The 13,190-nt window shown below is 57.6% G+C and overlaps 1 protein-coding gene across 1 annotated transcript; it reads right to left on the bottom strand.

Moving 5' to 3' along the window:
* Positions 1–50: 50 nt before the first annotated feature.
* On the bottom strand, positions 51–12,765 carry XYLT2 (xylosyltransferase 2). The gene is made up of 11 exons (XM_048323848.1): positions 12,623–12,765; positions 7,251–7,722; positions 6,616–6,791; positions 6,105–6,307; positions 5,622–5,702; positions 5,253–5,469; positions 4,682–4,858; positions 3,590–3,852; positions 3,295–3,490; positions 2,538–2,871; positions 51–2,169 (listed from the first exon to the last, which is right to left on the bottom strand). Exons 1-11 carry the CDS (start codon positions 12,755–12,757, stop codon positions 1,847–1,849), a joined length of 2,577 nt encoding a protein of 858 aa, XP_048179805.1. The 5' UTR covers positions 12,758–12,765; the 3' UTR covers positions 51–1,846.
* Positions 12,766–13,190: the final 425 nt, after the last annotated feature.

Raw genomic sequence — 13,190 nt, forward strand, 5'->3', positions numbered from 1 at the left:
CCCCACCCTTCACCCCTTCCAGAACACCACAAAAAATCGACACACCACACTGTAGAGATATAGATGTATTTGTGATGTTGCATATTTAAGACAACTTTACATAATGCTTCTGACACAGAGTTTTGGCGTCCTCCCCTGTGTGGCCCCCTCCCCCCACATTCCTCCACAGCCCCCGAGCACCCCAGGCAGGAGTGGGTGCAGGACGGCAGGGCTGAGGGCCAGCAGTTACCTGCCCTCACACACAGAGGTCTCAGCCCCCTCCCTTTTACAGTACACATCTTGCAACACCCGCATCCTTAAATTTGGAGACTGGGAGTGTCAGACCTGCCAGGCGGAGAGAGCTGGGACATGGGAGAAGAGTTAGGATGGCACAGATCCATGGAGACAGCAAAACCCCACCAGCTCCTGAGACCCTGCCTTGAGCAGAGGGTTGGGTCAGATGGGCTCCAGATTGTCCCCAGCTGTGAAGTGTCTTCCTAGGGTGAAACCAAACCCAGACTTCTCCAGGCAGCATCAGTTTTAGAGAGAATGTTGGAGGCAGACCCCAAGGACATCCTGGGGGGACCGCGGGGAAGGGGGATGCTCCACTGCAACCCTTCCCAAGAGGAGGTGGCGCCTCTTCCCTCTGGAGCAGTGGGAAGCAGAAACAGCAGAGACCGGATGGAGGTGGCCAGACCTTCTCTCACCTCTTTGATTTTTGGCCAGGGAAGCGCAGCAGGTCCCGAGAGCTTCTGCCGACGTGGGAGAAAAGAAAAGGTCGGGCCAAGGAGCTGTGGCACAGGGCAGCCCTCCACACATGGCTCATCCACAGCAGGAAGTCGGCCCCGTGGATGATATTTTGGCAGGGGATCAGGGAGTCCTTTTGCTTAACTGGAGACGGAAGTGGCGGGGTCTACAGCGCAGCTTGTTGGACTTGAACCACACACTGAGCACTCCATGCTCGCTGTCACACAACACACCAGGGCTCCAGACATTTGGCATAGTCGGGCAGCTACACCCACAACCTGGGGGCAATGCTGCCCCAAGGCCAGCAGGCTACAGGTCCCCAGCAGCCCCCAACAGGAAATGGGCAAACGGCAAAACAATAATTAATAATGATAATAAAAATAAAAAAAACATGTAAACGACCCAGCACCCTGTCCTGTAGCATCAGGACACCCAAGAGAACAAGGTATGTTACAGTCTGAGGGGAGATGGAGACACAAGGACTTCCCGGCCAATGCGGGGTCTCGTCTCTATTGCACTTTGCATCATATATATTTCTATATATATATTTATAAAAATACAAACTAAAGGGCTGGGGTGAAGGGATGAGATGCAAGCCCTGGGCCAGCAGCAGCTCTGTGCACACAGCAGGTTTTGACCCATTCTGCTTCTGCCTATCCCCAGTCCCTCATCAGCCCACCGGGGCAGCAGCCAGCAACAAGGGCCCATCCTGCCAAGTTCTAGCCCAGGGCTGGGCAGGATGCTGAGCTGGTCCAGAGCCTGCCCACCCACCAGCCATCCCTCCCTCCCACATCACCCTTTCCTGAGCCTCCAAGGCCTGGAGTAACAAACACACAGCTCTTGCCTGGTGCCGGCCGTGCCCTCACAGGGATGGGCACTCCAGCACGCTCTCCCTGGCCAGCAAGGGCTCATTCCTGCAGAGATGGGCAAGACCCACCTCGTGCCTCTCCCTCTGCCAAAAATACTCCACAGGAGAAGGTTTTCCCCTGCCTGGAGGTTCCCGTTTTCTCTTCGAGTGACTACGGTGCAAATGGCACAGGATGATGTGGTCCAGAGACACCCCCCACACCAGAAATGGAGGATGCTCCTTGCTCCCAAGGCCGCCCTCCGGCTGCTCCTGCTACCTCAGCCGCCCGTCGGGTTTGACGGGCCCCAGTTCCGATTTGGGGTCCGGGGAGAGGGAGCTCCAGGAGGTTTTCCTGCAGGTCTCCAGGGAAGCACAGGCGGAGGGGCTGCTGACACAGACATTCGCTGCGGACCAGAAGGTGCCAATGGCAGCGTCCGCCCAGTCCTCCAGCTCCTTGCCCGTCAGCCACGCCTTCCGCACCGCATCCTCCTCTGCCGCCTCGGAGCGTGGCAGGCTGAGGATCCCCCCCAGCCCCTGGAAGTTCTGGTCCATGTACTCGTTGCGGGGGGGGCCACCATGCAGCCAGTTGCTGTCGTCTGGGCAGGACAGGGAGAGAAAAGAGAGACAGGGATGAGCAGCGCAGCAACATTCTGGCACCCTGCAGGTCCTATCCCCAACTCCAGCTGGGGAACAGCACCTCATCCCTTTGCAACCCCAGGTCCCCTCCAGCACAAGGAAAAGGACGCTGCTGCAGAAAGGAGCTGACTGACCTGCCAATGGGCTCTCCACAGCTGCCCAGGGGACAGCCCAGTGTAAGGATTCACATGGGCAAGGGGACATCAGTGGAAAAATGGCTCCAGTCTGGTCATCAGCTGCAGCCCAAGGGGCCAGCACAGGGGGAAGCACTTCGGACTGCCCACAGGGACACCCTCCCATCCAGCCCCAAACTCCAGAGCATCCTCACCTTTCCTGAGAGGCTGCTTGCGGTTGAAGGTCTGGGGCACCACCAAGAACTGGTTCTCCCCCAGAGGCTCCCAGAACTGGAGGAGGCGGATGGTCCAGATGCCAGGGCGCAGGGGGTGGTTGAGAGGGGGCTTGTACTGGGTGAACTCTGCCTCAGCATCCACCGTGATGTCGTAGGAGGCGGCAATGACGTAGGTGGGGTCAATCCACACCACTGTGGCCGTCAGGTTGGGGCCCCGTGACCACTTCTGCATGGCCACTGGCTCATCAAAAGGCCCCATCAAGCCTCCAAAATTGCGGAAGAGTCTTTCCTTGGGGTCCCACTCTGTGCCCACCTGATGGGACAGAAGGCACAAGCAGTGGGACACTGGGGAAGGAGACAATATCAACTGAGGTTTTGTGTTTCACCTCCCCGGACCAAGAGAACACATAAACTTTGGTGTCCAAAGCAATGGACACTCCACCCTCCATAGATCACATGCCAGCACTAATTCAGCTGTGCAGGGCCTCCTGCAGCTGCAGGCGCTGGGCACCACAGCCTCAGCTGCCTCTGAAAGATCCCCTGAAGGCCTGTTCTCCAATGATCAGCTCCTCACAAATAAACAAAACTCCCAGACAAAGGTCTGTTCTCAGACACAGCAGCACTGTGGTGTCCTGGGTCCAGCACTGTGTCCCTCTGTCCTCATGGCATGCAGGTGGGGGAGAGGAGGAATGGCAGCACGGTGCAGGAAAGCCAGGGAGGAAAGTGCCCCATTTACCTCAAGGTTTTGCAAGCGGTTTGCCTGCCCTCCATGACCTGACAGCTTCAGAGCTCCCTGGGGCATCATCCACACCTCCAAGGATTCTGCCTGCCCAGTTGCCAAATTCTGCACTTCCTGCGTGACCAGGTAACCCTGGAAACGGTCGTCATAGAAATATAAGTGCACACTGGAGGGGAAGCCTCGAGGCTCAAATCTGGAGAGATAGACAGAGAGGTTGCACATCTGAGCATCAGCACCCTCCCAGCACAAGATAAAGGCCACCATTTGGTTGCGACCATGGCAAATACCCTACCTGCACAGCTTGTCAGCCTTGGCTGCTGGCATGGATGCGGCTTTGTGGAGCCCCAGCCTGGAGAAGGCTGTGTAGAAGGTGAGGGTGACATCGCTGAGACCACTGAGCCCATCGACACGGTCGTAGACGTTCTCCCAGTAGGCCTTGAGGGCCGGGGTGTTTGCGGGGTAGCTGCCGTAGAGGTGTGTGTCCAGGATCTCCAGCACCTCCTGATTCACCGTCGACTCAAACTTGCGGGCGAAGAAGGTGGGTCTGGAGAGTTGCTGGAAAAGCACAGGCGTTTCTAACAATGTTGGCTGCACCCACTCTGCCCTCCCACTCCTGCCCACTTTGAGGGCACAGACTAAGGAGCAGCACAGCACAGCCAGCCTGAATGTGGGATCCTCTATGACAGGATCAGTGGGAGCACACCAGCAGTTCCTGGAATGCAGATGGGTCCCCATCTCTCCCACCGCCTCCCCCTTTCTGTGCCCAGAAGCAGCCATGTGTCATCCAGCTCCTTTGCTGCAATCTCTATTCTGATGGGCTGCCACCCACCAGAGCCACTGCTGAGCCCTGCATTAGCCCTGGCCATGTGGTACAGCCTGCAGGAACAGGGCCTTGAGCTCTGCAATCCTGGGACTGCTGGAAAATCCTGCCACAACTACACTTTTCAGGGCTGGCTCTATCTCCCCCAAACCTCCTGTGTTCAGTCCACCCCTCCATGCACTGAGAGCATGGGAGACGTTTTGTCACGAGGCATTTTGACCTGCCAAAGAAACAGCACTCTGAAAGGGTTTTACTAAAAAGGTATTTGCCCCAAGTGATAGGTTTGAAGGGAAAGAGCAGGAAAACAGGAGAGAACGTCTGGGAATAGGAGCAATGCTGCAAGCAGAAGCCTGGCTGCAGGGCAGGATAGTCCGGATAATCCCACTGCCTGTTTACAGGCACGTCTACACTGAGCCCCACTGGGAGACCTGACCCTGCTCCAGTCTCTTGTGGGGACATATACAGCAGCTGGCACTGCTGCCCAGGGTACCCACAGGGTAGCTCGGAGAGGAGAGGACAAGGAGGAGGGGAGAGAGCAGGAAGAGAAAGGAGGATCTTTTTCACCTGTAGCCGAAGGAAGTCCTGGGGTTTGAAGTCATTTGGGGAGCACCCGCACCAGTCGACTATGTGTTTATATTGGCACTTACAGCCCAGCTTCCGGTTCCAGTTGGTCACTCGGAGGTTGTTATCGACCAGCGTCTCGCAGGCGTGGCTGTTCTCCAGGACCGTGTGGAAGAAGGACTGCACAAGGCAGAAAAGGGACAGGACACCCAGTGGGATGGAGGACAGGTGGTTAATGGAGATCTCCACACACAGAGCAGAAGGACAGATCTCAACTGCTCCAGAACAAAAACTTAACTCCGTTCCCAGCACAGGGCAACACTTAAGGGACCAGGCTTGCTCCAGTCCTTATCTGGCCCAGAGGGTGACTGGACCTAAAGCTGGGCTGTCTGACCTGTCTGCTCCTCTCTTCCCTCTTTCACACCTGAGTTTGGAAAAGGGGAGGCACAAAACTGCCTGAGCAGAACCAGCTCAGCTGGTTCTTTGCAGCTACCCAGAGCAGGGATGAAGTGGGACAGAGATGTTAAGCACAGTGGGAAGAAAATCTGTCCCGTGGCCCACAGCCAGCACCCACCTCGGCTGGCAGGAGTGTGTAGGTGTAGAACTGGCGCAGCTGGGACACCAGCTGGTCCTCAGAATAGACCACATATTCCACAAAGCTGCGTGTCAGCGAGAACCAGTCGGAGCCCCCATCCACCACGATGCCCTCGGGGATGTGGCGTTCGCCCAGCCGCCACATGTGGGAGTCACACTCGTGGAACAAGCGGTCCAGGCCCTGCTTCTTGATAAACCTGGACATGGGGATATGAGGAGTTAGGAGTGTCAACCACTTTGCTAAGTGCAGATGCAGAACCTCCCCTCCCTGCCGCAGCTGTTTCAGTTCTTTTCTGAAATCCCTCGTTTTCTGTTCCTCCAGTTCAGCTCTGCCTCTAGCTGAGATTACCTGGCGTTGTCTCGGCCATGTGACTTCAAGAAGTTCTTATCTCGGTATTTGGACAGGAACATCACCAGTTCATCATTGGTCCTGAGATGCAAATTAGGAATCATTAATGCCCCTGGGGTGAAGCAGCCGGGTAAACATTCATTCTGCCAGAGCCATTAGACACAAGGAGCCCCAAGCTGCTGACTCAAACCCTTGTCCCATCACTGGGCAGACACAGACACTGTGTGTCCTCTGCTGTCTGGCACCTCACATGCATCTTCTGCAACACCCAGACCGCAGGAAAAAACAGCCTCCAAGGTACTGGCTGGGCTGCTCTGTACACATGGGTCCAGCCTGGCCCTGGAACATCATCACCAACACTTGTGCAATCTCTAACACCATCTCCCTCAGCTCCCCGCTCCTCCCTGTCCCTCCCAAGGCTGCTGCAGCATCACACAGCCTCAACACTTCCAGCACCCTCCCCTGCCCCAGCAAGGCCCTCACCTCGTGGGGTAGTCAGTGGCACTCAGGTTGATGAAGAAGTCCCAGGGCCACTCGGACAGTTCCAGCAGGTCCTTCATGCTGCGCAGGTACATCTTCAGCAGGCTGGCACCGCCCCAGATGGTCACCATGCGCCAGGGGGTCACACGGATGTTGGGGTAGTGCCGGGCCAGCTCCACGGCCTCGCGATGGAGGTAGTTGGAGCGCTGCCAGGGAACATGGCTCGCTCTCAGCAAGGAGCTCCTCCTCCCAGGGCCCTGCTTTCCTTGCCCGGAGTCAGCCCTTGCAGCAGCCTCCACAGTGAGGGAAGCAGCAAACAGGGCAGGGGGGATAGATCCTGCTTCCGTGGGGTTGCAGAAATAGCGGCGGGAGGGTCACAGCTCCACAGCAGCGAGGACTAACCCTATCTGGCCACTTTCCTCACTCACCACCCGCGCCCCAGCTCTGCTCCCTCTCCCAGGCCAGGGACCGACGGAGCACTGTTAGCACCCACTCCCTCACCCCTGCCACACACCTTGTCGACATGGATGTAGAAGAAGTGCTGCTGATGGTACACAGCCTTGATGAGCCGCTTCAGCTGGCGGATGGCCCTGCCATGCACCACCAGCATGTAGGCAATGCGCACAGGCTTGCTGGGGGGCCCCTGCTGCAGCCGGCTTTCGTCCCACTGGATCACAGGGCTGACCTTGCCTGCATGGGGAGGGAGAGGGGTGTCAGCCACCCCCAGCCTTGGTATCTACTACCTGAAGCTCCTGAGCAAGGCAGGGGACAGCAGGGAAGCACTCAGCCTCGGGCAAACCCCAAACTGGCTGCAGTGCTGGGCATGGTGGCACATGCAGCCCCTTGTGTTACACTGATGGGTGGTTTTGGGAAAGGGGGTGTCCTCCTCTGGTGCCTCAAAACAGAAGATGCAGCTGGGCCTGGCTCTGACCCCTGCAGAATTGCAGGCTGGGATGAACAACCCAGCTCCAGAAGGCTGGCACAGCTTTGATTGGATTACAGAGGCAGTGGTAATCTGGGAATCAGTGACAGATTGAGGCCGCTGTTTGCCAGGTGGGACAGTTTGGTGACATAAGGAAGGTGGCCTACGAGCCTGCCTGGGATATTCCCGATGCCCAGGGTGACCAGGAGCACCCCAGCAGGACTCACCGGAGAGCTGGCAGTGGCGAGGCACGGACTGGGGCATAAGGCTACCAGCCCGGTGCAGACACACCACGTTGGCGATCTCCTGTTGGCACTGTTTGCTGCTGGCCCGGGCCAGCGCCGACAGGGCATCTTTGCCCGTGATTTCACACTTGGGGGTGAAGCTGTTCTCGGTGGGCTGGGGAGCCCCCTCCACGCTGCCCGTGTCACCCTGCTGGAAGATGGCCAGCTGGGCCTCCCTGCGCAGCTCCGTCAGGTTCCTGCGGCTGGAGGAGTCCGGCGCGGCCGGCAGCCTCCATCCCGGTTTGTGCCTGGCCGTGACGGCTCTCACCACCTTGGACACCATGGCCCCGGGGCTGTCCGGCCGGCCCCGCCATCGGCCGTGCTTCCGGCTGGCGCTGCTCCGGCGCCCGGCAGAGCTGTCCGAGTCCTTGGAGCCGTCGCTGCTCTCGGGAAACCCCGCTTTTTTCTGCCGCTCCTGTTGCATGTCCATGTGGATGCAGAAGAGAGGACAGACAGCGTTAACTCGGGCCTGCTTCCCCCAGCTCTGTCAGCACACTCCTCAGAGCATCCCTGTTCCCATCCCCACAGAGCTCAGTGCTGCAGCATGGCAGGTGCTCCAGGAGCAACCACTGTGCAGCAAAGGACATTACACAGCCCTTTCGCCACCTAAAACCCCAGGCTAAGACCCGACAGCAGCCCCCTGCCTATGCCCCCATCATGGGGACACCCAGACACTCTCACTCTCTGTGGTTGGGCTCGCTGGAGACTAATTGGACACAGTGGGTTGTGTCTGCACCAACCACCCTCCGAGGTCCTGCCCACCCAGGGACACTCCTGACACTGGAGATGAGCACTGGGCTGTACTGGCTGGTGATGGTTTTTTCACCAGGAGGCAATTGGACCAGCTCTTCCCTGCCATGACCATACTGTGAGCCCAAGCCCAGCACAGCCAGAATCCCAGGTAGCCACAGCTGTGTTCTCTGGGCTGCACAGGAATAGACCAAGGCCCTGCCCATGCTCCCTTCCCTGGACCCTGGCTCCCTGTGCTGGGCTGGGGCAGGCACTGCCATCACCACCTTCCCTAGAAATCCAGTCACAAACCCAAGCGGATGTGTAAAGGGAGCAATTAATTACGCTTCGTTACTTCTGCCAGGCTGGCTGACCGGCAGAGACAGTCAAGCCTTGGGGAGAGCAGGGAGCTGGGAAGTTTGGATGCCACACTCGTGGGAAAGAACTTTGCCAGTGAGTGGTACCCATGATGTTGGGGCCATGTGCCCCAGCCCACCGCAGGCACTCCTGGATAACAGCAGGCAGCTGCCTGCTCCAGCCCGGCCTCCCAGGGCTCTCTCACAGCACCCCCAAACCCTGACTGCCCAGCAGCTGTGCCAGGCACCACGGGGAACTGTAAGGAACAGCCAGGGGTATTCCTGAGCAGCGGCATCTCACAAGGATGGACAGATGCCTCACAAGGACAGCAGGACTGAACTAGCCCCTGGCACAAGACTCCCCTGAGGGTGTAGCTGCTGGGAAGGTCACAGCCAGGAGAAAGCACACAATGAAAAGGCTGGAAAGCATTTGGTGATCTGTCCATTCCAGAGTCCCCAAACTACCCATGTTGTGCTGGCACAGCCTGCAAACTATGGCCAAACCACCGCTTAAATCCCGAGAGGCTGGTTCAGCAGGGATCAGCCAAGTCTGCTTCCACCCAGACAGGCGTCACGGGCAGCCCGAGACAGGCAGTGAACCCTTCATTAGTCACCATGCAGGACCATCTGTTCCAGAGCTATAGACCTGTTTTCCCCACAGAGCACCACAGGAGAGGGCAGCCGGGAGGCCACAAGTGAGGAGAGAGTCTCTTCCATGGGCTCAGCCCTGTTCCTACTCCAGAGACTCACTGATCCACACTCACATCCTGCACTCCCCAACACACCTGACTCTCGGGACACCCCCCATTCGATGCCCACCCGTCGTTACAGTCCTGCTCACCCCGCTGGAAGGAGCCCTGTTCCCAGCTCAGGAGCATGCCTAGCTGCCTTTCCCAGTAGGGAAGTTGTTAGAAGCATCGCCAGCCCTTCCGGAGCTGCCAGCCAAGGAACTCGAGGGTTTCTAATTACTGCACCACAGCAGAGTGATCCCTCCACCCCGGCCTGGCAGGGAACGGCTCCAGCCACATGGTTCTGCTGTATTTAAGACCTGTGCGGGACAGTCAGTGAGGCTCCCTATCCCCTTCTTCTGACACACACAGATGACTCCAGGCACCAGCCAGAGCTTGCTTAGAGTCACAGAATCATTTAGGTTAGAAAGACTCGCTAAGATCACCCAACTGTTAAACCCCTGTCAAGGCCACCCCTAAACCATGTCCCCAGGTGCCACATCTGTACATTGTTTAGATACCTCCAGAGACTGTGACTCCACCACTTCCTCACCCAGCCTGTTCAAGGGCTTGACAGCCCTTTTGGTGAAGAAATCGTTGCTAATATCCAACCTAAACCTCCCCTGGTACAACTTGAGGCCATTTCCTCTTGTCCTGGTGCTTGTTACTGGAGAGACTTGTCCTGTTCTGCCTCCCCCAAAGCAACACTGCCACCCCAGAGCGACACAGAGCCGTGGCTCAGGTATCCCCCTGCACCCCATCCCCAGTACAGGTCCCACTGTGCCACTGGGAGGAGCAGAGCTAACAGCACCTGGTGCTCTGCAGGATTCCCTCTCTGGCTGTCTCACTCTGGTGCCTGCCACATCCCAGCACTCATCAGGCAAAGCCAGCACCAAAATGGTCCAAAGTCATCAGAGGAATCCCGAGTAAAAATAGCTGGAGTAAGTCCCCTAAAAACAAGCTCTTTGGCAGGAAAAGTAACTATCAAGGAATCTCTTCTCTGGAAGAAAAGAAACTTCACAGGAAGCTTCTCTGGTGGCCACAGCACACAGAGGACACCAACACATAGGCCCCAGAGAGGTGCCACCTCCTGCCTGGAAAGACAAAGACAGGAGACCAAGTGGCTAAAACACTGCAGTGACAGATCCTCTTCTCCACCCACAAGGAAACTTTGTGGTTTGGGTTTTCCTGGTGCCAGCTCCACCATGGACTAAGAGCTTCAGGAGGCTCATGTGCTCACTCAGGAGCTGTCGGTGTCACAAGTGACAGAGGCAGGATCACCCTGGTCCCTCGGGCTCTGCTTGTATGGGGAGACACTCATGCAGTCTGCAGCAGGAACGGGAATTTCCTCTCTCATCCATCAGTCTGGACAGGGATTGTGTTGTTTGATCCCGGTGGAACAAGATTAATTTGGTTTCCAGGAGGTAGGAGACTCAGTGTTGACTCGGGTGGATGGAGACAGATCCAGATACTCCTGGTCCACACCCCATAAAGCATCTGCTTGGTGAATACAGGGAGCCTGCAGGACCCCAAAATAAAGCTTGGGAAGAGAACTGATGGATCCAAGAGGCACAGCCAGCTCCACAGCATTTCCAGGACTGGAGTGTCTCTTTCTTTCTCCACAGCCAGTCACATCCCATTCATGGTGGGGACGAGCTGTGTGCATTAATGGGAAGGAGCCATTTACTTTGGCAATTAAGGAATCCCAAACTTCCAAGCCTGCAAGGTCAGACTCTCCCGGGACTGTTCCTCTGGCTTTACCAGAAATGCCCTTAGGGGAATGGTGTCTCCTCTAGGTCTGGCCAAAATCAGAAGCTGCAGGAGGGCACAGAAACCAAGAGCTTCACAATTTATAGGAAATAAAGGTTAATTGGACTTTTCCCAGCTTGCTAATGGGTTTAGGCTGTCTGTGAAGTTAAGAATGGTTCTTGTCTTCTCCAATGAGGCTTGTCAATTCCCAGGACTGCTGGTGGTGAACCAACCCCTCTCCAGGAAAGGGGAGCCACGGCCAAACCTGTTCAGCTGCCCAGCTCATTTCTGGGATGAGACATGGGGAAACCAGGCAAGGACCGAGGCAGAATGAGCCAACCCAGGAGACCATGAAGGGCAGGAGCAGAAAACAGCAGACAAGCAGTGCAGGATGGTGCAGAGGGAAGGAGAAGCTGGGACAGGTGAAGTAATTTGATCAAGGCCATAGAACAGGGGAAGGAGCAGTTGGGCACTCCTTGGCGCCAGAGCAGTCTGCTCTCACGCTTCCAGTGCATCCAGATCCTCTCCTTGCCACATTCATTCCCTGGTTCTGTGTTGGTGATGGGTGAATGGCAGTACATGAGGGTGCTCATGGCCATTCCCTGGGGCCCAGGAGGCCTGAGGCTGGGAATTCACCTGCTGAGTGAGTGGTGTCACTTTAGAGACCCTCCCCACTGCAAGACACTGCCCTGTTCCCCTTCTCACCTCTTTGCTCTCAAGAAAAGCTTTCTAGACCTGCTAACCATGGGATCACCCTCCACACCAGGGAGGCACCAGGAGGCTTCAGCCACTGGTCCACCCAGACACAGCCAACCTGGACACAGTCGGGGCAGTTCCCAACAAACAAACAAATCCAAATTAACAACCCAGTGTGAGCTTTGTTTGAAGGTGGCAGCAACGTGCTTCAGCAGCCTGGGTCCTCTTTGATACCAGCTCTGTGTCTGACCTTGGGCAAACTCCTTCACCAGACCATGCCTCAGTTTCCCCACACTCACAAGAAAGAAGTGATGCATTTGGCCTTAGCAGGGTGCTCTGCTACAAAGGCATCAGCGACTCCAAAAGGTCCTTGTACTCTTCCACTTCACAGGGATACCCCTCACCAGAATAGCTACACAGGAGCTGACACAAACCTCCCAGCTCTCTGAATTCCAAGTTTTCTGCTTTGAGTGTCCCTGACCCCAGTTTCCCATAACATCTCCCAAACCACAGAGAAGTGCAAGACCCCCATCAAACCCCCCGTACTCCCCACTCCATGCCAGACCCCAAACAGACCCCCCAGGGCCACAAGCTCCCCTTCTCAGGTGCTGTGACCCTGCACTGCTGCAGCCAGAGGCCCCCCAGGCGACATCCCACCGCCCATCCCACTGCCAACATCTCCAGCAGCCTGAGGCTGCAGGACCCCCCACCCCAGGAACCCCATCCTGGGTCTGGGCCTTGCCAACCCCCCAGAGCCCGCCCCCTTTGTCCCCTCCCCAGCTCCTGAGCAAGAGGACACTCCCGTCCCCCAGGGCACGGCTCCTCTCAAGGGCTCCCCCTCAAAAGCCCCTCCCAGCACCCACCGCCCTCCCATGACCCCCCAGGCCCTCAGTCCACCTCGAGCCCCTCAGACCTCCCCTGTCTCCCGCGTCGTCCTCAGCCCCCTCACGGCGCCCCCAGCCCCTTTATCGCCGTCCTTCGGGAACGCCCCGCGCCCCCTCCCCTTCCCGTCCCCCCGGCAGGCCCCGGGCCGCCCCCCCTCCCTCCCGCGGCGCACCTCGGCCGGGCCCTCCTCGTCGAGGCCGGCGGAGCTCCAAAGGACGAGCCCCTGGAGCAGGAGGATGGCGAGGGCCGTGGCGGCCGCCAGCCGGTAGCGCCGCACCAGCTTCCGCGCCCGCCCGCCGGCCACCATGGCCCCGCCGGCCACCATGGCCCGCCGCGCCGCCGCCGCCGCCGCGCATGCGCGGGCACCCAGGGGGCGGGGCTGCGAGGGGCGGTGACGGGGGCGGGGCCTGAGGGGGCGGGGCCTGAGGGGGCGGGGCCTGAGACCGCGAATGAATGAACGGGAGTGAATGAGTGAGAACGGATGAGTGTGAGCGTGTAAATGTGTGAATGAGAGTGAGTGAATGAGTGAGAACGGATGAGTGTGAGCGTGTAAATGTGTGAATGAGAGTGAGTGAATGAGTGAGAACGGATGAGTTGTGAGCGTGTAAATGTGTGAATGGGAGTGAGTGAATGAGTGAGAACGGATGAGTGTGAGCGTGTAAATGTGTGAATGGGAGTGAGTGAATGAGTGAGAACGGATGAGTGTGAGCGTGTAAATGTGTGAATGGGAGTGAGTGAAT

This window comes from Corvus hawaiiensis, chromosome 19 (assembly GCF_020740725.1).
Source record: "Corvus hawaiiensis isolate bCorHaw1 chromosome 19, bCorHaw1.pri.cur, whole genome shotgun sequence".
NCBI classification, from domain to species: Eukaryota; Metazoa; Chordata; class Aves; order Passeriformes; family Corvidae; genus Corvus; species Corvus hawaiiensis.

Coding starts and splice junctions, on each gene's coding strand:
- XYLT2 (XM_048323848.1), bottom strand. CDS start 12,757: ATGGTGGCCGGCGGGCGGGCGCGGAAGCTGGTGCGGCGCTACCGGCTG. Junction 5,703..6,104: donor GCCACTGACTACCCCACGAG/GTGAGGGCCTTG, acceptor TTTGCATCTCAG/GACCAATGATGAACTGGTGA. Junction 4,859..5,252: donor ACACACTCCTGCCAGCCGAG/GTGGGTGCTGGC, acceptor TGCCTTGTGCAG/TCCTTCTTCCACACGGTCCT.